Source organism: Coturnix japonica, chromosome 2 (genome assembly GCF_001577835.2).
Source record: "Coturnix japonica isolate 7356 chromosome 2, Coturnix japonica 2.1, whole genome shotgun sequence".
Taxonomy (NCBI): domain Eukaryota; kingdom Metazoa; phylum Chordata; class Aves; order Galliformes; family Phasianidae; genus Coturnix; species Coturnix japonica.
In genome coordinates this window covers 42,922,661-42,947,450 of record NC_029517.1, presented here as the reverse complement: position 1 = coordinate 42,947,450, position 24,790 = coordinate 42,922,661, and the positions used below count along the sequence as shown (strand labels likewise).

Genomic DNA, 24,790 nt, shown 5'->3' with positions numbered 1-24,790 from the left:
TTAAAGAGTGTTTTTTAATATAGAAAGGTAACAGTGTTTGAATGAAAGACAGTATGATGATGCAGCTGTTGTATTTTTTTCACAGTATAAACTAGGGGAAGGAGCGTGATAGGGCTATACAGAGGCAAGGAACAATATTTAATAGAGAAAGTTGGGGGGGGGGGGAGGTAGAAAGCAAAGAACAGAAGAGAATTTTTTCACTTGTCTGTTTCTTCATGATAGTTCCCATGAAGGGCACATTTCCAAAGTTAAGAGCATCAAAGAATCACATGAAAACCTGAGAACATATTGCAATATAGGCAGAATGAGTTTATTTTGTGGCAGAATGTACATCTGGGATACTTTATAATGAAGCAATTTTACAAAGGTCACTTGGTCACAGTAAAATAAAATTGAATGTGTTGTCCATCTAGATGGAGAGAAAGCAATCTTGAAAAATCATCTTGATCAAAATCCACCAGCACAATGGGGCACATCAGACCCTTCCAGAACAAGCAAAGATCCTATAGAAGACATCAACTCTCCAGATCAGTAAGTATCAAGCCATTATGTATTGGTGGAGAAAGGGGCACTCTGCATGCTCTCATGTATATGTGTGCTTGTGTGCTCACACTTTTTGAAGTTTTTGAAACATAAATTTCATCATGGACATCACCCACTCTGCAGATAAAATATTAAGGCGACTATATTGTATCAAAAGCTGTGTCTCTCCTTCAAGTGTTTTTATGGGAACACCTTCACTGAAAACATTTCCAGCCAGCCCCACCTACAGGCCCAGCTGAAACATCAGCATAGGAGGTGTAAATGGCAACCTCCTGAAGAACCAGCAGGCAGAATTGTTGTCCTGTGATGCCCCCTTGCCTCCAGCTCACCATCTCCACCAAAATCAGATGTTAGAGTCACTAGGTCCTTCAGTGCACCAAACCAATCTAATGTACATTTTTCTCATGTTGGAAACACCCGTAATGCAAGGTCTAACCACCAGCATACAGGACAGATGAGGATGAATATGGGTACACACCCACTTTATGACCATTGTCAGTAGTGCACGTCTTTCCATAGTGGAGCCATAGTGGTTCATGGTGTGCATGGTCTTTTGTTTGTTGTTCTGGTCTTAAGCTAACTGAGAAATAAAAGCAGTCTTTGAGCTTTTCAGTGTTACCATAGCAGCTGAAGCTGAGTGGGGCATGGAAAGCTTTTCATTAGAAACAATGGTGTGTCTGGAATCAGAGTATGGTGCAAAGCACCAGTTGGAGTCATAGAGGAGAGAAAGTCCTGTGGTGTCAGCTTTACTTTCCAGAAACCTGTATAATAAATTCATATACTACCCTTTGCTTCAAAAGAGAGAGGGAGGTGATTGTCCCCTTTTACCCTGCCCTCACGAGGCCCCATCTGAAGAACTGTGTCCAGGCCTGGGGCCTCCAACGCAGGAAGGGTGTGGAGCTGTTGGAGTGGGTACAGAGAAAGGCATTGAAGATGATCAGAGGACTGGAGCACCTCTCCTTATATAGAGAGTTGGGCTCTTTTAGACTGAATAGAACGCTCCAGGGAGACCTCATTGTAACTATCCAGTACTTGAAGGGAGCCTTATAAGCAGGAAGTGGACAGCCTGATGGCGATAGGATAAGGTGGAATGGTTTAAACTAGAAGAAGGGCAACTTATGTTAGATATTAGGAATAAATTCTTTACTCAGAGGGCAGTGAAGCACTAGCACAGGCTGCCCAGAGAAGCTGTGGGTACCCCAGCCCTGGACAGACTGGATGGGGCCCTGGGAAGCCTGAGCTGGTGGTGGACAGTCCTGCTCATGGCAGGGGGCTGGAGCTCAGTAATCTTTAGCGTCTCTTCCAATCCAACACATTCTGTGATTCTATGATTCCATGATATGATTTTATATGATTCTCTAACATCTCAACAAGTCTTGCTGCAGGACAGAAATGAGGGAAGCACCATGCTTGTTTGGACCTAGAATAAGCTTTTTCCCTAAGGTATCCTAGTTACACTGGCAGCACATTATTGGAGCTGAGATCTGTCAGACTCCTGTTTGGTACCTGGGCAACTTAAAAGCTTGTTAAACAGAATAAATTAAAGAAATTACCAGTCTGAGTCATGTGTTAAATCAGTGTCAGCAAACCTGATTTCCGATAGCAGTTATTGCCTCGTATTACCTGGTTCACAAAAACACATGGAGTTCTAACTGTGTTCTAGCACTGCACAAAATAAGCAATCTAGAGCTGTAGAGAAGCTAACCTTCACACATGTGTGCATGTGCATGCGCACACAAAAGCCCCTATTTGCTAAAATTTCTTGTTATTTCACCAAAACAGAGCCCTCACTGAGTAAGCTCTTGAGACTTTAGGAGGTCATTAGAGTGCCTTGATGCTTAGCATCTTTTTCCAGCACCATTTGTAAGAAATAATGTAGTTTGAATAGATGAATGCACTGATCTACATGTGACTGAAGAGAGATAAACTAAGAAAAATTCCTATACTTGGATAATCTAGTTCTCCTGATTCAGATTTAAAAAGAAAAAGGAAAAAAAAAAGACCTTTTGCTTTTTGGTGAAGACAGTTCCTTTAGGCTAGCAATGACTGATGAGAAGACTGAGATTTCCTAAAGGTCTTAAGAAACAGGTCAGCACAAATCTGAGCAGTCACTGACATTTCTGGAAAGCAATTAGTGAAGTCCTGCTAAATCAGAGCAGCATCGTTCAGCACTTGCACGGCTGTGTCTGTGTCAAGTCCGAGGGTCAGGGTCTTCCCTGAGGATGCATTAGCACTTTGGTTTATCAGAGCTGCACAGTTCAGGCTCAATAGACCCACCCAAGCGAAGCACAGAAATCCTAAAGATAAGCTATGGTTTGTGCTTTTTCATTTCCCTGTGTACGCAGAGTGTGTGACAAAGAAGTAGTTACATAGCCTGTAACTTTAGTTGAACCTGTCTCTTGCTTAAGAATAGAGCTGGAGGTTGCAACGGAGTAAACTATTTCCTTTATGCCACAAACTTAGGAAAGGAGCACGTTAACAGTATGTTTTACCTGCAGAAGTGTGAATTCTTCATACTCCTCCACAAAACAAAAAGCGCCCTATCTTTGTCTTATTGACAACACCCTGGAGATCTGATATCTTTCAGTATGGGGAGGGGAGTTTGATTTGGGATTTTTTGGTCTTTTTACCACTAGTGCTTCATTTGAGTATGATCCCTTACTTTACAACTGTGTCTAATGTGAAGACACATCCAAGGGCAGTTTTTTTCAGGCTCAGTAGTGCAAGGATATGCAGTGCATATTTGTCTGCAGGATGTTGTTTGTTTTCTATTGATCATGTCATGAAAAACATTGGGTTTGCATGTGGCTAAGATCCATTTAGATCCAAGCACCCATGGAAAATTAAGACTGTATGATTAGAGTGAAGGCTTATGTAGGTGCTTAACAACTCCCTTTCCCTCTCACTCCCTCTCCTGCTGGTTGGTTATTCACAGTGCCATGTAAAATTTGCTGTTTCTTCCATTCTTTTTCCCTGGGTATGTGATCCGTTCAGATATATAGGTGCACCTTAAGTGCAGCTGGCACTTTGGTCCCTGTGTTATCACTACAGCATGCTATAAGGTATATTATATGTATTCCAGCTTGATAGCACTTTATTATCTAAAGATCTCATCTTATCTGTACTGTGGCCATACATTCAGTGGGAAATCTGTAACCTCTAAGAGTATTTTTCTGTGCATCCTCATTCCTGCATTTTGTCCTATCACATCACTCATAAATTACATGAATTAATTTTTGGCAAGAGTGAAAATGATAGATTTCTGCCAGACTCCACTAAAACCTGACACTTTGGTAGACCATTTCCTATATATGCTCATTTTGTAACCTCCAAAGCAGCTGGTCACTGTATAACCCATGTAATAGAGTCATAGAATGGCTCAGGTTGGAAGGGATCTAAAAGATCATCCTATTCCAACCCCGCTGCCATGGACTGGGTTGCCACCCACTAAATCAGGCACCAGATCAGGCTGCCCAGGATCCCATCCATCTTGATCTTGAACACTTTCAAGAATAGAGCAAACATCTACACCTTCTCTGGGCAACATCTTCCAGCACTTCACCACTTTCTCTGTGAAAAATTTCCCCTGACATCTAATCTAAATCTCCCCTCTTTTAGTTTAAAATCATCCCCCTTTGCATTGTCACTGTCTACCAATGTAAAAAGTTGATTTCCCTCCTGTTTATAAGCTCCTGGGAAGTACTGGAAGGTCTCTCCAGTGCCTTCTCATTTCCAAGCACAGCTCCCTTGGCCTGTTTTAATAGGAGAGGTACCTTGATATTTTTTTTAGCTAAAATTCTGCTTTTATCAGCATTTAAAAGACAGACATATCCCACTGGGGCCAGTTACGTCAATGTTAGTAACCAAAAATCCTTATTAAAAATGTTAATTGTGGTTGGATAATTGCATTACAGCTACATGCCTTGGAATTCAAGTGCCTCCTTTGTGAAGTTTCCCTGTTGATGGTACTTCGTATGATCCTACCCTACTTGAATTCTTTGTAAAAATACAGTGGCTTGAGACTGGTTAGTTTACTTGCTAATACAGTATCTTGCTCTACTGTAGAGCTTCAGAACTTTTCCTGCTTCCCAGCAGCTGCAAAGAAATCAACATTAATGGGCTGGAGAATCAATTCAAATTATCTCTGTACACTTGGACAGTTTATACGCTCCCGCAGATCTTAAGAGCTTTGACTGCAGCTGCAGTTGTTTCACCTTCCTCTCTTACCAAATAGTGGTTTTGTATAGCAGAACCAAAAGATTTTTCATATGCCACTGCTGCCTTTGAATCATCATGCACAGCATTCCTGTCTGATTGCCCAGAGAAGTGGTGGATGCCCAATCCCTGGAGACACTCAAGCTCAGTTTGGAGGAGGCTCTGAGCAACCTGGTGTAGCTGTAGGTGTCCCTACAGTTCATTGCAGGGCGTTGGGCTAGATGACCTTTAAAGGTCCCTTCCTACTCATACAATTCTATGATTCTGTGATTCTATAATCTGCACTGCATTGTGCTCCTATGTGCACTGGCAGGCAAGCTTTTGCTTGAATCTATTTATTCTTAATAAATGGCGATTTATATATAGCTGTATATAGCTGGGGATGTGTGCTATTCTAACACCCTGATTGCCCTGTGTGTGGAACCTTTCCTTTCAGCCTCCTGAGGTGATTTTAGGAAGGCACCAGTACTTACCACTCCTGTCCCCATCTACCTGATCATCCACTCTGACATTTCTGTGTTGTACAGTGAATCTTAAACAAAGTGCATTCCACTGGGAAAGGATTGACAAATGTAGCAGAGTGGAGGAGGAGGGGAAGTATCAATACTGGGGAAAAGAAAGAAAACGTGAAAGTGAGGCAAGGTTAAATATTTCCTTTCACTTGAGGAGAAAATAGCACTTTTTGTTTGTTTGTTTGTTTGTTACTTCTGATCGTTGGGTATTTATTATTATGAATCTCTACCCAAGTTCTTAATTGTGTTCTAGCCTCCAGGCTACCCTCCTCTGCCTCAATTCCAGGAACCAAGTTTTCAAGTGAAAGTAAACTCAAAGTACAGTTAAAGCAAAATTTGCCACCCACTGCAGCCACCGTGCGCACAGCCAAATAAACATGCTTTGTCCATGCTATGGCTAACACTTAAATGGGTGGAAGAAAGCTATTCACTTGATAATTATGCAACTAGATTCTTTTAGAATAGCTTTAAAAAGCTCTTTATTGAAAAGTCTGTAGCAGTCAAACAAAGTAAGTGTTTCCACCGGTGGGAAAAATAAGTACGGGCAATTCTGTGCCTGACCCTGCAATGAGAGGCAGAATTACAATCTGCAGCCATGGGCTAATAAGGATTCAGTGCATGGCAGCAGCGAGCTGTACCTCTTCTGCACTCCTTGGGAACGGGCCTGAGTTCATTGATACCACCAAAAAGAGTTGGGAATGGTGGCAAAATAACGAGTGGATTTTGGTTTATCCGAAGGATATGTGGGCAGCAGTACAATCACTGGGGTTTAATATTGCTGTAAACTTTTAAAAAGAGTTTGTGAGGGAAAAGATCCTGAGGAAGAGTCTCCTGCCCAGGCAGACCACAGCCTCTTCTTCCCCATGTATGTATATAACGCGCCCTAGTGCTGCAGTGGAGAGGCTAAAGAGAAGTATTGTTACATCTCCTTCTCTTTGAATTGGATAACTTTACTGCTTGGTCCCTGAGAAGTGGATGCTGTGGTAACTGCTTACTGTTCCTAATGCAAGGCAAAAAGAAAGGAAGTGTTTGAATCAGACAGGCTGTCCAAAGGCAAGCTTCCAAACATATACTTCTCATAAGGGTCTGCCTGTGCAGCGATTATGGAAGCTTACAGGGAGATGTGTATTTAAAACTCTGTTGAACTGATCCTATGCCTTGTATGGGCATTTTTCTTCTGGAAATAAGAATCTGACCTTCTGTCAGTTGTCACTTTGACAGCTGTCTTCTTAAAGAAAATCCCTCTTTATTTCAAGAGCAAATGCCTCCAAATGTAGAAACAGCCCTGGTATGATAACATCTCAGTGAATAAAACCATCTGTTGCACTGACAAACCTCAAGTGTGTCTTGGTTTTGTGGGACCCCAGAGCATGGGGTAAGCAGAGTCTTGTCATGGCTCTGCATAGAGAGGGGTTGGTTGGGATGGCCACAATCATGGCTTGGTGCCCCCTTAGAAAAAAACAGCACCCTAACAGTTATGATGATGTCAATCTTCTAGGAAAATTGAATTCTTAAATGCTGAATTTCACTGTAGGTGGTGGAACAGACTGCTTTTCTAGCGCTCACTCTGCAGCCCCACAGCACTGTGTGGGAACTTGAGAGCAGTCAGCTCCTTAAAAGCCCAAACCTAAACTGCACAGACAAGCCACTTGGAACAACCCAGCAATCTGAACTCACTCCCTCTGTGCACCTGTATTTGCTTTAGCTGGAGCTGCAAAAATGCCATCTTTAATTCTGACATCCTTGTGCTAAGTGATGCATGGCTTAAAGATCCATCTGTGACCTCATGCGTGTCTGTGCAGTTAGGCAGTGCTGTGCATGCAATAGATCACTTTGCAAGGAGCGGAGGATTGCTAAACCACATGCCCGCCCTGCAATTTAAGGCTTTCCCTTTTTCTAGTATCAGCAATCAAACAATTAATCTGAAAGTGCCTGGGAATTTCAGAAGGCTGTGGGACGCTGAGAAGGCTCCGTTAGATTCTTGTGTCATGTCTAGCCTGTCAGAAAGATTCCCGAGGGAAATAATGTGGTGGTGGCATCACTCAACAGCAGCATGTGTTGCGCTCCTGGCATTAACCCTCTCTATCCCAGCAGCAGGAAATATCCTTGCAGCAACCTGCAAACATTTAAAGCACACAATAAATGGCATTCTGGAGAAAAGGAGGCTCAGGGGAGACCTTATCACTCTCTACAACTCCCTGAAAGGAGGTGGTAGTGAGGTGAGGGTCGTCCTCTTCTCCTATGTCATAGCGATAAAATGAGAGGAAATGGCCTCAGTTTCACCAGGGGAGGTTCAGGTTGGATACTAGGAAAAACTGCTCCAAAAGAGTGGTGAGGCAGTGACACAAGCTGCCCATGGGGGTTGGTGGAGTCATCTCCCTGGATGTGTTTAAGAACCTGAGTGGCACCGAGGGACATGGTTAGTGTGCGTGGTGAGAATGGGCTGACGGTTGGACTAGATGATTTTAATGGTCTCTTCCAACCTTTGTGATTCTCTGATTTTCCCTTGGCTAACACTTCTCTTCCTCTTTCTCTCCCAGCATACAGCGTCGGCTGTCCTTGCAGCTGCCCATCCTCCACCACGCCTACCTGCCCTCCATAGGAGGAGTTGACGCAAGCTGTGCCAGCCCCTGCGTAAGCCCCAGTGCCAGTCCTCGGCACAGGCACGTGCCACCCTCCTTCCGAGTGATGGTGTCTGGGCTGTAGGAAGGGGAGATCAGTGCTTCCTGAACTGCTTTTAAGTACTCAAAGACTGGTCTAAACATCCAACATAGAACTCTGCTACAAGCATGTGACATTGGCTCTGAGCACAGAGAAACTACTGCTGAGGCCACCGCCACAGGAGTGCCAGGGTAGCTCATGTGGGAAGGAGGAGGAGGAGGACGCGAGGAGCTTGATCTGTAGCCTTATTCATGGAATTTTTATTTCTTCACCTAGAAGTCACTGAAAACATTTCTTCCCAAATTTCTACTAGCAACAGGGAGGCTGGGAAATACGAATCTTGCAAAAAAGACTCCAGGAAAAACACTCAAATGTCACTGAGCTTTACGTGGCTGCTGAGAACATGCAATTCTATACTGTATCCATGTAAGGAAAAATACAGCGATTGAGCTATAACGTATTTATTGAAATAGATACACTCATTTTTACAAGAGTTGTGTCAAATTGCTGGAAACATTCTGCACTGGTTAGTCTTGCTCGTTTTCATTTCAGGGATGGTGTTCTGTAGGAAAGAAGGAATGTGAGAAATGGTTCCTCGGGTGCCATTGAGACTGCAGGGTCACCTCTAACTAACAACGGTACAGGAAGCCCGAGCAGGGGCTGAAGTTACAACAGGAGGGAGCTGCTGATGGATTCACAGCACTTTGCCCTTCTCCAGGGATGGTGGCAGCCACTGCTGGCCATCAGCAGCTTCGGTTTAGCAAGCACCACCAACTGCAATGTACTAACCTGCCTGGAGAAGTCCTCAGGCTGAGGACAGCTGGGTAGTAAAGTCTTAATGTCACAGGATGGATTGTTTTTCATAGTTTGTTTAAATTATGTCACAAATAATTACAATAAAAATAATTTAGCGGACTGGGGGTGGGGGGATTAGGGCACAGCACTTTGCAGCTGCAGGCAATGCCTGCAGAGCACATAGATGTGGCCATACACTATGTTTGCTTCGTACCTGCGTGTGTGACAGTCGTGGTGGACAACAGAGTAGACAGATCAAATTTACCAATTGAATATTTTATTCGAATCTTCAAAGGCCGGGGGGGGGGGAAGGGGGGAGGCGGGGAAGGGAAGGGACGGAAAAAAAGAATAAAAATCAAATACAACTCAGAAGCGTGGTTTTTACTCTTTAGCTCCATCCCCTGAACTGAAGTAATTGGGAGGAATAATAGTGGCGCACCATCTGGACCAGCTCTGGAGCTGAGCCTTCAGGCACAGGTGAGGTCCACATGCAGCTTCTTTTTCCAAGAAACTGGAAATGTGGCATCTCCCTGCTGGGGCTGCTTGCTAGGAGCAGGAGGGTAATACCCGAAGCACCCACTGGGCTCTCAGTCCTCTTTGACCAATGCCTGTGCACCTCAGACCAGACCTTGGGAATGACATTTCTACAAAGGTTTACAAATTAACTATGGCTAAAGCACAGCTGAAAAGGTCCATTAGCTGAGGGACTTAACTGCAGCTCAAAAGAGCTGGCATAAATCTCCATTGAAAATAGAATGCACCTCATAGTGGCCAAAACCGATGTGAATATATATCCGAATCTTACAATCAGGAGCATCACAAAATGTTTCACTTGGCACATACAGTAAGAGAGGTTATGGAAATATCTGTAGCTTTTAGAACAAAAACATGTAAGTATAAACACAGATAAAATAGAACTCATTACTCTGTTCAAGCACTAAACACTGACGTTGTCACTCAATGTGTGTTGACAGTATTCTCTTGCTTTATTAATATCATCAGGGCCTGGTTTATTTTAAAAGGAATGTTAATTTTTAAAAAGAGGAAAAAAAATACAATACTGTATATAATGTATACACAAAGATCTCTGTAGAAATATTATTCCAACTTAGCAGGAAAAAAAAAATCAGAAGTATCGGACCATTGGAGGTGAGTGTGTGTGTGTGTCTGTAACTTCGTGAATACTGACTGTGTGACGTTTATTAGGTTTAAACCATGCGGTACATTCTTTGTCTCAATGATACTGTAGTTTCTCCCATAACATTTTGGTTTTATTTTATTTTATTTTTTTTACTTTACTGCAGATAACAAGACCAACCAAGTGAATATAGCTATTTAATGTTTCTGTTCTTTTATACTGCAGCAAAAATGTACTGTAAATTTATGAAGAGGCTGTGCCCCAATGGCATTTTCCAATGATGTTAGTGCACAAATGCTTTAAACTAGACTGGAACTGCCAGAATAAAATGTAAATGAAGAATTTCTTGTATAACCTTATACTGCATGAGATCAATTTTTAATAAATTGTTGCAAATCTGTTTTTATGAATAAAATATAGAAAACCTAGCTTTTTGGACTCGGTGTCCTCTTGCCCTACAGCAGCAGTATCTTATAGATGCATATATATATGTATACCTGTATATAGAAGCCTTCCCTGGAGAAAGACAAATCTTGTTATAACACCACACTGTAATAAAAGCCACAGTACAAATCCAACTAGTTGAAGGGTTCAAATCTAGAGAAAACAAACAGATGTGTTTCTGTCCTGAAATGCAGTCATGGTATTGTTCAGGAGTGATGTCTAAGCCCTTTTTCAAATGGGAAAATAACATACATTAAATACATTCCAAATATTTACCCCCATGCCTTACTAAATACATACACTATTCTCTCTTGCACCATCGAAAGTGTGAGTACAGGAGAAGGAAGAAAATTTGAACTTTTTAGGTAAGTTATTGAAGCTGAGGCAACCTTCTAGTTATATACATTAGTCGCACTGAAAATAATGCCTCCTGTTATTTTCTATGGAAACGACAACAGATACAAAGAGCACAACTGAACTGTTTGATAGACCAAATTCTCAGCTACAAAACACTATTTTTCAACAGTCACCAATGTTAGCTATGCATTTTCACCAGCAGTTAACAGCCTGTATTTTGCATTCATATACATCTCTGTATATGTGACTCACCGCCACTGCCCCGCAGCTGAAACACAGCACCCACTGCCTCACTGTGCTCATATCCACTGTTTGGTCTCCATTAACACGCAGCATGCATCCATGAGTGAAAATGGGTATCATTTTTTCCACACGGAGGAAATCAATGACACAACTTTACTGGACTCCATTGTGTCAGACTGCCTCTCTGCTGCCGTCTGTCACAATGTAGCAAAATGTGGTGGAATACTGATGGAAAGGTTCAACCTCTACTTCCATACTACCACCATCTGTCTTTGATGTCGTGGGCCAACATAATCAAGGCGTTACTCTTGGAGCAGCCCTTGTACAAAGATCTCTGCTCTAGAGAATGAGGAGGCTATGAGAATTATCACCAAATGCTTCACAAAGCAAACACTAAACCTCTTCATTTAGTTTTGCACAGATTTTGAGTCCTAAACCCATCTCTCCTCATGGCAGCACATGAGGAAGGTGAGTGCATTGAGTGAGGTGGAGGAAGGAGCATTTTAATTTTCTTGCTTGTTTTTCAATAGGAGAACTCTCAAACCAGCACATGCAAGAAGTATGAGGGAACTGAGAGCCGTGACAAATGTGTTTCCTGTAGATTTCTGATGCAAACGAGGAGTGCTGCAGAACACATGCTAAGGAGAAAATATGAGTGTGAAACCAGCAGCATGGATCATGGATCTCAGTGCACAGTACCAGATGGCAGGAGAAACTCACACAGATACATCAAAGCTCATTCAAAAAGGAAAAAAAAAAAAAAAAAAAAAAAAAAAAAGCATAGAACAACTCTATTGTGAAACCTATATTCATCCAGAAAAGGTGGGAGGATGTGAGCAACTTAGAGTGGCTCAGGAATAATAGGAAATAAGAACAAAATAAGTCGTTGCTCTGAGAGGTCGAGAAAATAAGAGGAAGATGTAAAAGAAGTAAGTTTACTCAAACCATTGAGTTTCCACAGCAACTACACTTTCCATAAAATCAGAACAGTGCCATTAAATTCATGAAAAATTAGCAATTTTGCAGAACTACTTTCAAAAATAATTGATGGCACTGAGGATGATGAGGGAAAAGCAAGAAAGACTCTTCTGTTTTTTCTTTCAAAGAGCATAACATATTTTTATAATCAGATCTCTTTTCAGAACATGCTTGTTTATAACAAATGCCAATACAGCATAGCGTTCTCCCCAAGGATGGGATTAATGTTCCTGGTCCTTTCTGCTCAGGTACTCCAGCACCTGTCCCCTCCCTTCCACAGCTCCCTGCTGCTAGCAGCCCAAAGGGTAGGCCAATTCTGCCTCTTGGTGGCCTCACTCTCACTGCCACTGTCTTATTTAATTGAGATTTGCTTCTTGCTTTCTGAGAAGACTGACAGGTTTATTACAGTGCTTTAAATATCGTGATTTTTATCTGAGTTCATTTCTCATATTTACTGACTGCCTCTTCCATCAGTAGAGATGGTGAATGGCACTTATATCCATTACTTTAATATACATGAATACTATTCACAAATGCAATTCCAAGAGCACTCTGCCTCGTAAGCCCATTGGGATCCCACTGGTGCTTAGCTACACTTATCTCTGCTCTGTGCTTACTAAAGGACATTGCTGGACTAGAACTGCAATTGAAGAGATGGGGAGAAGACTGCTGGAGCCTTGTGCTGGGTTGCTGGCACTGGCACCCGGGTTGCCAGTACACTACATCAGTAACCTCTCTTAACTGTGCACAGATGTTTTGAGCCACTAGCTTTGCTAACTGCAACTAGTTTACTCTATCCCCTGGCAATGAGGTGCTGAAATGAAATGACTGAAGGGAAAGAGCAATGTGTAGGAAAGAGGAGAAAGGAGAAAGGGACCTCTCTATGCATGTCCTTTACCACCACCAGGAAGGTGGCCAACATTGACTTCATCAGAGCCAAGCATATCACATGCATTTAAACAAAATACTGGATTTCAGAGCCTAATTGGCTTTCACTTGCTTGTTTATGCAGCAGTAGCCCTGTACCCTCTTGCAGTGGGTGCAGATTAAGCCAAGAAAAGGATCAACATTTACAACTTACAGCAGCAACCACTTCAGTGACCACATCACCCACAAACCCAGTGCTGCCGTCATCAGTGTGGGAGTACTGCTTGGACAGGGGAACTATCACTATTAGCAATCCACACCCACAGATACGAAGTTGCCCATTCTGGCAAGTCAGTTTGAATGGAAAATAGCATGTATGTTGCAGCAGAGTGCCAATGAGATGCTCAGCAAGTGAGAGCAGCCCAGTACTAATGGCATGGAAAACGTTTCAAGGGCCAATGTAGGGATTCAAATGATCCATGATAATTTTTGCTTGGGGGTTTTGTCAAGAGCCTAAATGCAAAACTCATCCTAAGAACACACATATGTAAAATATGCCCTGTTCAGTAACAGACCTTGGCCCTGTCCCACTCTGCCACACAGTGCAAAAACATGAGCCAGAGCAGTTGAACATCCCACATTTGTTGCCAGGCCTATGGAAAAAGGAATAAGAAGCAGAAATGAAAGTCTGTGAAAAAGAGCTGGCAGGAAATCTGTATGTGGTTTTGTAATCATAAAGTAAGTGCTCTGCTGCACTGCAAACCAAACTGGCAGAGATGAACATCAAGCCTTGAGCAGTTCAGGAGGTAAAGCAATGTGAGACTGCAGTGCTAGGACCGTGGATCTATCATGCTCTTAGGGGCACCTGGAAATGAAGGTGCCGCTTAAATACCTGTTGTATAAAAGATAACTGTTGACCATAGATCAGCTTCTCCTCAAGAAATGTAAATGGAAGCAAGAGGGGGTGAAATAAATACAAGAAAATGGAATGACATTTACAGAGATGCAAATGAACAAGGGGAGTAGCTGCAGTCACTTCTGAGAAAGGAACATCAGTGTCAGCACCAGATACAGGGACCTCTAGCAGAAGATGGTCACTGTCACCCTACAAAGCTACTTGTACAGGGGAAGCTGTTAAAATTGTCAGGACTGAGGCCTGTAACATCACTAACTGCCTTGGTGTTGCTAGAAACTGAAATAGGAGAAATCCTCCCTCCAATTGTTCCAGCATTATCCATGTGTACAAATAAGTGTAGCACTTGCTACCAAACTTTCACAGGTATTTTACTTAGACAAATGTAAATAATAAAAAAATTTAAAAATCACAGGTTTAATTGACTATGCAGCTGTGGAACAAAGCCAGGGCTGGGTTACCTTGGGATGTTGGTTTGGGCTGCCTTAGGCTATGGCCAGCACAGGTTGGTCTTCTTGCTGGGGCCATTTGTTCACAGCACATTGCTGCTGCCCTCATCCCCGTATTATGAATGGCAAACTGATGAATCTGAAGAGATCTACCATGGTTTAGTTGGCTTATTTGTTGGGTTACTAGATAGGAGCAGTGATCCCAGGGCAGCCAGGCTCATAAAATCATTAATGTTGGAAAGACCACCAAGATCATCTAGTCCAGTCATCAACCCACTCCTGTGATCACAACCTCCCTGGATGGCCTCGATGTCTTCTTTCTACTTATAGGCTTGAATGAATTGTCCTGCATTTCCCCCCATCTTTTTCAGCTCAACTCCATGTCCCACTTCTGTTGTTCTTTGGGTAGATTTTACCAGTGTTTGAATATCAGATATGCTCCAATCCTGAAAAAGTTGTCAGAACTTACTTGAGAAGTCAGAAGGAGCACTCTCCTCAGGAGACCCAAATGTGACCAAAATAGCTTCAAGCATTAAAAAATGCCTATTTTAATACAACCTCTCTTAAATAAGCTTTCTATTTTTTCCCAGCCTATGTCAGCAGTCAGTAACCGCTCATTGTTTTCTAAAAAGAAAAAATGCACACCCATCTCTGTCGCAGACCTAGCAGGCATGCTTGCATCAGTTTTTCATATGCCTTATTAGATGCTATTTTTTATGGTCTCGTTGCTGATATATTGTTTGTTTGTTTTCAAGCAAGACAGAAACAAAATGAACTTTCCCATATGGAGAACACCAACCACAGAGCACTCACGTCTGTGCTGTGCAAATGCTCGAATAAAAACTGCCTTTCCTCATCCAACATGCAAAGTGCGTATCCCAGGCCTTGCGGGTAGGAGCTTAGAGCTGCAGACAGATAAAAGATAATAAAATGAGCTTGGGCCTCATTAACTTACCCTGCTGATGGGAACATTAACACAGATTAAAATCCGCATTCTAAAGAGAAAACTCAGTCTCAGACCTTGTCACAGGGAAACTTCAAGTAATAATGAATTCCTTGTATTAATTTGGTTCATCATATTTTGATGCTGCAGTAGGATGCTCCACATAAAGAAAGCCCTCTCCACATGGCTCTCAAAATTTTGTAACCAAATGCAATTCTGAGAATTAAATCTTTGGTTATGTACTTCGCCAATGGCTTTGATGATCATTCTGCTGCTTTGGCTGCATATATAGAAAGAGGCCAGAAAGACACTTCTTTTATCAGGCTCTACTTCAGCTTGGCATTTATAAAAGCATCTATGAATATATCAGAATTTAGACAACCTTGCTCAAATTAATTCAGCAGGGTTTGTTCAAAATGATGAAAAGATTCTTCTCATCAATTTCTCTCTCTTTTGGAATAAGTTTCACTGATATTCAATTCTTTTTATCTATTCTATATAGAAGTTGTATTAACTTCATTATGTCAGCATCACATTGCTGGCACTATACCGGTGATGCAAATAATGACTTTTCATCTTATTCTTCCCCTTTTCTATTCCTATAGGGAAATGGTGTTTACAACACACTACTTTGCAATTCTGCATGTAAAAACTAAGGAAAGGAGTTGGATTTTTATTTTACAGGGCAAGCACAATGCTTATAAGTGAAAGTTCACAAAAGAATGATTTGTGGAGTCCACGGGTTCATCCAAAAGTCCATCCCAGCCTTGATCTGTCCCTTTGGAAAACATCACCATCCCTCTGTGCTGGGAAGTTCATCACATCATCATAGTCTTCATCAGTGATCCTCATCCCAAAGCTTGAGACCAACTTTTAGCTTTGCTAATCCCAGTCACCAGTTTATTATTTGAAATGTACTTTCCTCTTACTCTATCATCTCATTTGACTCTGCTACACCAGATGAGCTCTCTCTCTTCTTCCCTGGCATAGCTGTCATGGTGAGATGCTGCAGTCATGTTTTCTTTCAGGATCCCCTTTCTGAATGGACACCCTTGGCCAGAAGAATGCTATTTATTGTCAACTTTCCCCCACTCTTTGGAATATGCTTGCATATTGTATGGGAAACTGGTAATCACAGCCTGAACCTCTGATTAATCAGCTGAGGCAAGTGTCAGGTCAGCTGTGGGAGCACAGGTGATGGTAATTCAGCTGTGCACCTGGAAGGGCTGGAGCTTGACTCTACCTCTTCTAGACTTCATTTAAGGGCTGACCACCACTAAGGCAGTGTCTCTTGGAGATTGCTCCTCTGTGGAGATTGCCTCAGTGTTTTCCAGCCAGACTGAAGGCTTCTATACTGGTGAGTTTTTCCTATAGATAATCTTTTGGATATTTATTACCATCCTTCTTGTGTTATTACCATCTTTCACATATTTTCTTCACTAATATGTGATGCTTTAAGCTGCACCATGTAAACAATGATCGTCTAAGGCAGGTGTTTTGGTCCTGTGTCAGTGACAGAGAAATTTTATGTCTGTACGTCACTGAAAGGTCTCCTAATTCCATAAGATGAGGAGGATGACCTATCACATGCCTTTTAGGGATGTGTTTATGCATTTGGCAAAGATTTATTTTGACGTCTGTGGTACATCATGCAACACACTGCTCCGTGCATCGTAGTTTGCTTTATATTTAACACACAGACCACTGGCTCAATGTGCCGTGGATCCTTTCTTGCTGAAGACAGTTTTGCATCTCAGATGCCTCCTTTCTGGCATGGCTCCAGGCTCAGTCAGTGTGTGCAGAACTGCTCTTCATCAACGACAAACCTTTCTGCATAAAAACATCCCACACTTTGCTAACTTGCTTTTGCACCTGTCAGGCAGTTATTTGGCTACCCATAAATTACAATATTCTTTCTTGTCCTACCTGGTTCCCTCCTATTTTTCAGTTCAGACCTGTTTCTGAGAGTTTCTGGCTTCAAGCCCTAAGAATTTTCCTCTGCATCTCTTATGACTACTCACTTTCAGCACTTTTTGTTTCTTTAGTGGCCAGAACTGTTCCTCACAAACACCAAATACATCTGTCTACCTCATTGTTTGTCAGATTTCTGCCTGAGTACTTCCTTGCCAGGCTAAATGGTATGAATCCCCAGGAACAAAATCTGTTGAAGATATAAAGCAGGAGATGCAGCGTTGCTGTTGTTAGATGTGGGCTACATTATGTGACTTAACTGCATAATGACTGATCTTGGAACTTACTGGGTTGTGTTTTGGACAGACATGAACTACTGAAGTCACTAACAAGGTGGGAACAAGTGCTTTTAAAGCTGATTCTGAAATAGCAAGCTTCTGCCCCATGTGGCAAAGGTCTAAATATGAAAGGATGGTTGTATAACTTGCTAGCTCACCAATACAAGAGAGTGGTGAGATTGTTCAGGAGCACAGCAAGATAAACCTCAGGTAACCCAGGACTAGATGGAGGGGTGTCTGCTCCCAGCACAGAAGTCTTCCTAGTGAAGAATCTGGGTCACTGCAAACCCTTTCTTCTAAACTTATTGCTGACCTTAGTGTTCTGAAGGCTCAAGAAAAGTAAGCGTAGTACCACAAAAAGAGGCAAAAACAATGAGGGATGCTCCAAAAGCAATGCCTTCTATTTGATGTTGTTGGCCTACAATGTGAGAGGGAGTTGGTATGGCAGTAGAGGTTGAAGTTTCCTACCAATATTCCTTATATATTTTGTTGTTTTGTGACAGATGGCACCAGAAGGACAATCTGACGCAATGGCATCTGACATGGAAATGCTGGTGAAGCAAAAGGTTGTAACTGAATTCCTCTGTACAGATGAACTGGCACCCACTGACATTCATCAAAGCTTGCTGAATGTTTAAGGAGACTAAACAGTGGACAAGATCATGGTGAGGCAGTGGGTGGTCTGTTTCAGAGGAGGCAACAGCAACAACGGCTTACCACGATTGGTGCAGAAGTTTACAAGGGCATTGCTGGTGAAAATGCATAGCTAATGGTGGTGACTATGTTAAAAAATACTAGTTTGGGGGTGAAAATGTGCTCTATCAAACAGTGCTATTGTGATCCTAGTATCTGTTGTAGCTTCCATGGAAATAAATATGAGGCATTATTTTCAGAGCAAACTATATAGAAAATCTGTGCATGGTGGTTGTAACAGTGTAGGAATTAACAATATATAGGTAATTTGGACTGTACGTGTTAGTGTCATTTAAACTGCATTAAATATATGCCTTTCTTGTATTGTGATTACACTAAGAAACTAATAGCAGTGATGTTAAATTCTTGTTTTAAAAGTGTTCTCTAAGCTTAAAGAAATTGCAGGCAATATAATGCAACAAAGAAACAGCAATGGTTCTTTCATCCTAAATCTGACAAGTGCAGGTCTGCTGCTCCTCTCCATCCCCCAGCATCAGGACCAGAAAGCAACAGAGCTCACTTGGACAGGTCATGATCTAAGTGAGATATTCTTTGTAAACTAGCCTTTGTCTTCTGTTTCATAAACAGAGTAATTCAGAGCTCCCTGAAATCTTCATTAAAAATGCTAAACACAGTGAAAAGTACTTTCTTGTTTCTGCCTCAGAAGCCAATATTATTCCTTGTATTTTATATATATATATATATATTTAATATATATAAAATATAATATATATATATATATTTATATATATTTATATATCTGCTCTGTGTGAAAGCGAAAGGGTCCAAGGGAGCGGCATGGAGCTGTGCCAGGGGAGGGGGGCAGTGGGGGTCAGAGAAAGGGTTGAACCAGAGGTGTGTGGCATGGAATGGCTGCACAGGGTAGTGGGCTTGGCCTGGAGTGCTGGAGTTCAAGGAGCAATTGGACACCACTCCCAGACATAGGGTTTCGGGTGGTCCAGCGTGGGGCCAGGAGCTGGGTTCAACGATCCAGATGGAAAACCATAAAATGGGGCAATGGCATATTGTAAAACAAAACAGAGTCTGGAGAAGGGAGGAAACATATGTATGGCTGTATGTGTTAAAAGCAGTTTTAGAAAACAGTTAGTCTTTTAGAAAATGATTAAGTATAGAATAAAATTCCACTTTTTTCCAGCCAAAGCTTTATATCAGAAACCGTTGTCCAGATGTATTGACAAGTTGCATAGGTTTAAGCGCATTGATTTTATACTGTGGAATTAAACCTCCGTGCTGCCAAATTTGGAACATCAGAGTCCTACATTCAGGGTTAAAACTATTGCACACTCACAAGCTGATGAGAAATATTACATAAATACTACATAGATTTATCATTTAACAAGGAATTTTTGACAGGATAATCGAGGCTCATACATTTTCTTTTAATAAATTGTTGCTATTTTCGCAGATGAGAAATGCAGTGTGAATAATACCAGTATTTACAATTTAGATTTATAGCTAACTTCATCAATAGCTTTCAATGCCCTTCTTTTATACATATCTCTCATTCTGTTGTTTTGGTTGTTGGTTGTTTGTTTTTTTTTTCTTTTAATCATTAAATTCAAATTGACATCCTTGGGCCAATTTGTTTTTAATTTAAGAGTGTGAAACAAAAATAGCTTCACTAGTAAAGAATTAAACAAATGAGAAATGAGCATACGGTTAAAAACAAGGCCTTATAGCTGTTCTTGGAGCATACTAAAATTTATAACAGTGAGGTTATGTGGTGGAGCGTAGAGTACAAAACTTACTAAATAATGAATGCAGTACTTCAATGCCATTTTGCTAGCAATAACCCTGAGCAATTTTAATTAGCTTCACCTCCCTTTAGTTGCAAGGACAGCTGGGGATGTTCAGCCTTCCTATAAAAGCAGAGTTCTGCAAGTCATTTTATTTAGATTTATTTATTTAATTAATTAATTTTGCTACCAAGACTCAGCTGGTTTACCGAATTTCTGTGTGATGTCTTTTAGATTATGCGCCTAAAAAGCCATCTCCGTGATGACTGGCAGGGAAACCCCAATAATGCAGTGAGAGATACAGAGCACCCTGACATCACCACTGCCTGGTCATTGTAGGAAAGCAATTAACTTGTGAGGATCCATCTCCAGCAACACAAAGGTGGCAAGCAGCTGAACCCCAGAAACTTAATCAAAGAGGAGCATCCTGATCTGTCTCCTTCCAGACCCCTCACTGACGGATGCTTCAGTCTACAGTCTCAGGATGAGGTTCAGCAGGGAAGGGTCTCCAGATCATCTTACAGGAAGGAATCACTGCAACTGATATACTTCTGTGTGACCACCAGGGAACATCAGGCTGGACTCACTGATAAGAGGTACTGCAGCAGCTAGAAAACTGGGCTGGATAGCAGAGCCCAGGTGAGGGCTGGCTGCTGGAAGGACCAGGAAGCCATAACAGCTGTGGATGTTACTGTGGGACCTGGAGTCCAGCTGAGGCACACCTTGGCATGAGCAGACAAGGCACCTGGAGACTAGATGGTCCCAGGCCAGCTACTGGGCAGGGTGGGGGAACCAAGGCCTGTATCTGGAGAGCCTACAGTGTACATGTGCGTGTCTGAACATCAGCAACTGGTATGTAGGCTTGTGGGCCTCAGGAGCTCTTATGCTGAAGATCTTAGCAGCTAGGGAGCTCTGGGTGATCAGGGATGGCTGCATGCCCACAGCCAATTACTGGAGGGATCCATATTGTGTACGTATGTGTATTTTCCACTAATGCGCTTGCATCGTTACACAGAACAGGAAAACATTTCCAGAAGGAGGGATTAACGGGGCATTTTGCTTTTACTGTGAGGTCATAATCCCCCAAGAGACCAACTGCTAGTCCAGCAGGCAGGTTATTCTGTTACTTGAAGAGAAAGACATATGTCAGTTAATCTCTGCCCTTTGAAGCCTGGGTTTCACCTAGGTCATTAGTCTCAGCTGCTGCCCTCAAAAGGTACCTCTTAAGCAGCCAGCCATGGTTCAGTACTCTTGGCCCTCAACAACTTAGCTTCTACTGCATGGAGAATATGCTTAATTTAAATTCTTCTCTTTATCTCTTCTACGCTTGCCATGTTGATAGCTGGGGAGCAGACCTCCTCAGCTCCGTGATGAAGAACCGACTCCCTCCTTGTTCCCAGCATCAGTAAAATTCTGGGGAGACAGTAGAGGTGACCTCAAGACAAGAAACCAGGTGATAATATGGTGACTATAGCTAGATTTGCCAAAAAAAGTTTTAAATGTGCCTTTCCTTTCCAGTCCCAAAACCTGCCAAATACATGCTTCTTTGTTAAACATGGATGAACAAGCAAGGTAACTGGTCTCACCATGTCAGAAGGATGGTTTCTTCCTTGCCTGCCTCAATTTTCTCTTACATTAAAGGAAAATGAAACAGATATTTTTTGTTGCTGATGTTTTATTAAAATTTAATGCGTTGTCTTTATTATTGCCTGAGGCATATCATAAGAAACATTAATCTCAGCTCACAGTTCTCCTTATCTTCCATAGTATGGTAGCCATTTTTCTGTTTTTTCTTCTCCAGTCATTGAGGGATTGAGAAAAATTGACCCAGCCTGTTTCAGTGCACCAATTTGCTGCAAAAAGTTGATATTCTTAGACAGCAGATGCTTGGTGTATTGCCAAATGGGAGAAGAAAATTGACATCGGTTTTCTGTTGTTCTTACAAGAGTCTTTATAGGTCCATAACATATCCTCACCTCCCTAACAGCCTGTCAGACAGCTGGAAGACTTCTAAATTACATGAAAATACCAGTTTTAGGTTCTGTCACTACAGATACTAAGAGCAGCCAAATCCAGAGAACGGAGCAGAAGTCGGCACCACATGATGACGTTTACTAGGGTATGTGAACCCAGATGTTTTCTTCTACTGTATTTTAAAGATGTTGTACCATAATGTATATAACAGAATATACATGTAATTCGTTCAACGGCTGGTGAACAGTACACTGATTCCAGCTAGTTCATTAGGGATGGTGAGGAACAGACAGTGAAACTAATGAAAAAGAAACACCAAATGGAGAGGACTTAAAGGGCAATTAGTGCCTCATACACTTTGCTTTTCAGAACATTTCTCCCCAGCCTAAATCACCTCTAAATCAAGAAGTGCAAGATAGCAGGAGGTGCTCTGGTGATGTCTTTGCAGACAGAGCTTTCTCTGTTTAACCACAATGCCACTGTAGCACACATGCATTAGGTGGCTCTGATAGCGCTCAGCATCCTCCAACCAAGAAGTTCCACCAGCAGAAGGACAGGCAGACAGGTCTTACAGTTCCTAACACTGTTATTTGTGTCTGTGCTGTTAACCCTTGACTCTAAGAATAGTAGGTCTTCTTCTCAAGAAAGGATGTACTTTCTCCAGACAGCTTTCAAATTTAGGAAAATAAGCTCTGCTTATGCAAAGATGTTGGCAGTCCTAGCTAGCTCTTATCTACTCTGTTTAGACTCTCTAACAAGACACCACATGGCAAATTAGGCAGTTAAAGGAAGTTTTCAGCTAAATAGATTACTGACAAATTTGTCTGCTGTTTAAACTACACCTAAAATAAGTATTTTAAAAGTTATCCGATCTTCTGGACTCAGGGTAAAATGTATTTTTCTTGTGGCAAGATATAAAAGAATAAAATCACAATACGTACACCAAGCTCAGCAATCATTAGCAATTCTCAACCCCCCTCTAAATGTTACCGATCATCCTCTCCTGATCTATCGACTCTTCATACCTTGGAAATTTGCATAGGTGAAGTCCCTTGAAAATAAGTATAAAAACTGTTAGAAAGTCAAGGTCTCTTCTGTCAAAAGCATGGTGTGTAGCAGCTCGCTTCAGCTAAGCTGTAAGGTGTCTGCTTTTGTGCTTCAGGCAATTGCAGTTGTCACAAAATGACTCAAGACGATGTTGGCCTTTAAGATATTGGAGAACTTTAACCGCCTTCTGCAGCGCTTCAATTTGTGACAAGAAATGAACTCAAGGTCAATTTGTAATGCGGAACACAGGGTTAATCGCTGTTTAACTGTCGGACTGGTTCACATAAGAAAAACAGCCTACTTGAAGAAACAAGGTAACTAATGACTTCTAGAAAGGCAACTTCTCCTGTTGGGTACTGATTGGCAGAAATAAGGCTGGTTCAATTCTGAGAGGGCACTAAAAGCTTCCACCTAGAAATTAGGAAGTTGAATTGTATTTTCTGCGGGCTCAAGTACAAGCTGGAGGCAGAAGATCTATAAATGAGCTTTAAATAATCAGAAAGGGAAAACAAGGCAGACAACATCTTGGAGGTCTTGGAGGTCCTGGTGAATGAGAAGCTGGACATGAGCCAGAAGTGCATGCTTGCAGTCCTGAAGGCCAACTGAATTCCAGGCTGCATTAAAAAATAGGTTGACAGCAGAGAGAGGGAAGTGATTGTCCCTCTCTACTCAGCTCCTCTGAGGCCCCATCTGGAGTGCTGCATCCAGGCATGGGGCCCCTAGTACAGGAAGGACATGCAGCTCTTGCAGTGGGTCCAGAGGTGGGCCACTAAGATGATCAGAGGGCTGGAGCACATCTCTTAAGAGGAAAGGTTGAGGGAACTGGGCTTGCTTAGCTCGGAAAAGAGAAGGCTCCAGGGAGACCTCACTTCCAGTACTTGAAGGGAGCATATAAGCAGGAGGGGAATAGCTGTTTACAAGGGTGGATAGTGACAGTACAAGGGGGAATGGTTTAAAACTGAGATAGGGGAGGTTTAGGTTAGATATTAGGATGAACTTTTTCACTCAGACGGTGGTGACACACTGGAACAGGTTGCCCAAGGAGGCTGTGGATGCCCCATCCCTGGAGGCATTCAAGGCCAGGCTCGATGTGGCTCTGGGCTGCCTGCTCTGGTGGTTGGCAACCCTGCACAGAGCAGGGGGTTGAAACCAGATGATCATTGTGGTCCTTTTCAACCCAGGCCACTCTATGATTCTAGATGTCAGCATGGAAAAGATTAGTCAGTCCTAAAAAACAGACCATCTTAAAGAAAAGTAGGAAACTTGCCCACGTCTTTTTCCAGACCTGCTCTTGATTGTAGTACTCTGGTGCCTAAGCACAAAGAAATCCACGTAAGGCACAAATCAATCTGTTGTCCCAGAGGAAGTACTGCCTTTTCCACCCAGATAGGGAAGACTTATCAGAATTGATGCTCTAGGTTGCTAATCTTGATTACCTGACTCATCTGTCCATCACGAGCTAGGCCTACATTGGCCATAAATACTCTTGTTATTAACTGCTTGTGCCACAAATCTTCCACCCCAGCTAGTTGTGCTGCTCTGTTTTGCCATGCCACCATTGACAGGTGGTCCCAGCTGGTTCCTTGGGTGGATGGTACTATACCACACTGAGAGCCACTCAGACTCTGCAGGCCAACCCTCTTCTGCTGCTTCTTCTACCAGGCAAGTAGGTTGCTGTCATTGATTAAAACAGCCCTGAACTTTTTCATTAGTTATTATTAAACCTCAGGCATAGTAAAGCAAAGGGATCCATGCACCTTACCTGTGAAATTTGTTCACATCTGCAGAGTCCATTGCTGCCCCTTGATTTCTCTGTCCTACCCTTGAAAAAAGGACATCAACAGAAGCAGAAGTAGGTTCATTTGCTTGCCATTCCTATCCTCTTCCCATTGCTCCTCCACAACAAGATAATAATCCAATCCTGCTCTTCACAGAACAGCTGAGGTCAGAAGGGAACTCTGAAGGTTGTCTGATTCAACATCCCACATCAAGCAGGGCCACTCCAAGTAAGT

The 24,790-nt window shown here is 42.2% G+C and overlaps 1 protein-coding gene across 1 annotated transcript in view; it reads left to right on the top strand.

The window, feature by feature from the left end:
* Positions 1 to 10,292, top strand: part of GABBR2 (gamma-aminobutyric acid type B receptor subunit 2) — a 449,900-nt gene extending 439,608 nt beyond the window's left edge. Inside the window, exons 18-19 of the mRNA XM_015854241.2 lie at positions 414 to 531; positions 7,811 to 10,292. Of these exons, the coding sequence (XP_015709727.1) occupies positions 414 to 531; positions 7,811 to 7,976 (284 nt within the window). The 3' untranslated portion in view covers positions 7,977 to 10,292. The remainder of the gene's footprint in view (positions 1 to 413; positions 532 to 7,810) is intronic.
* Positions 10,293 to 24,790: the final 14,498 nt, after the last annotated feature.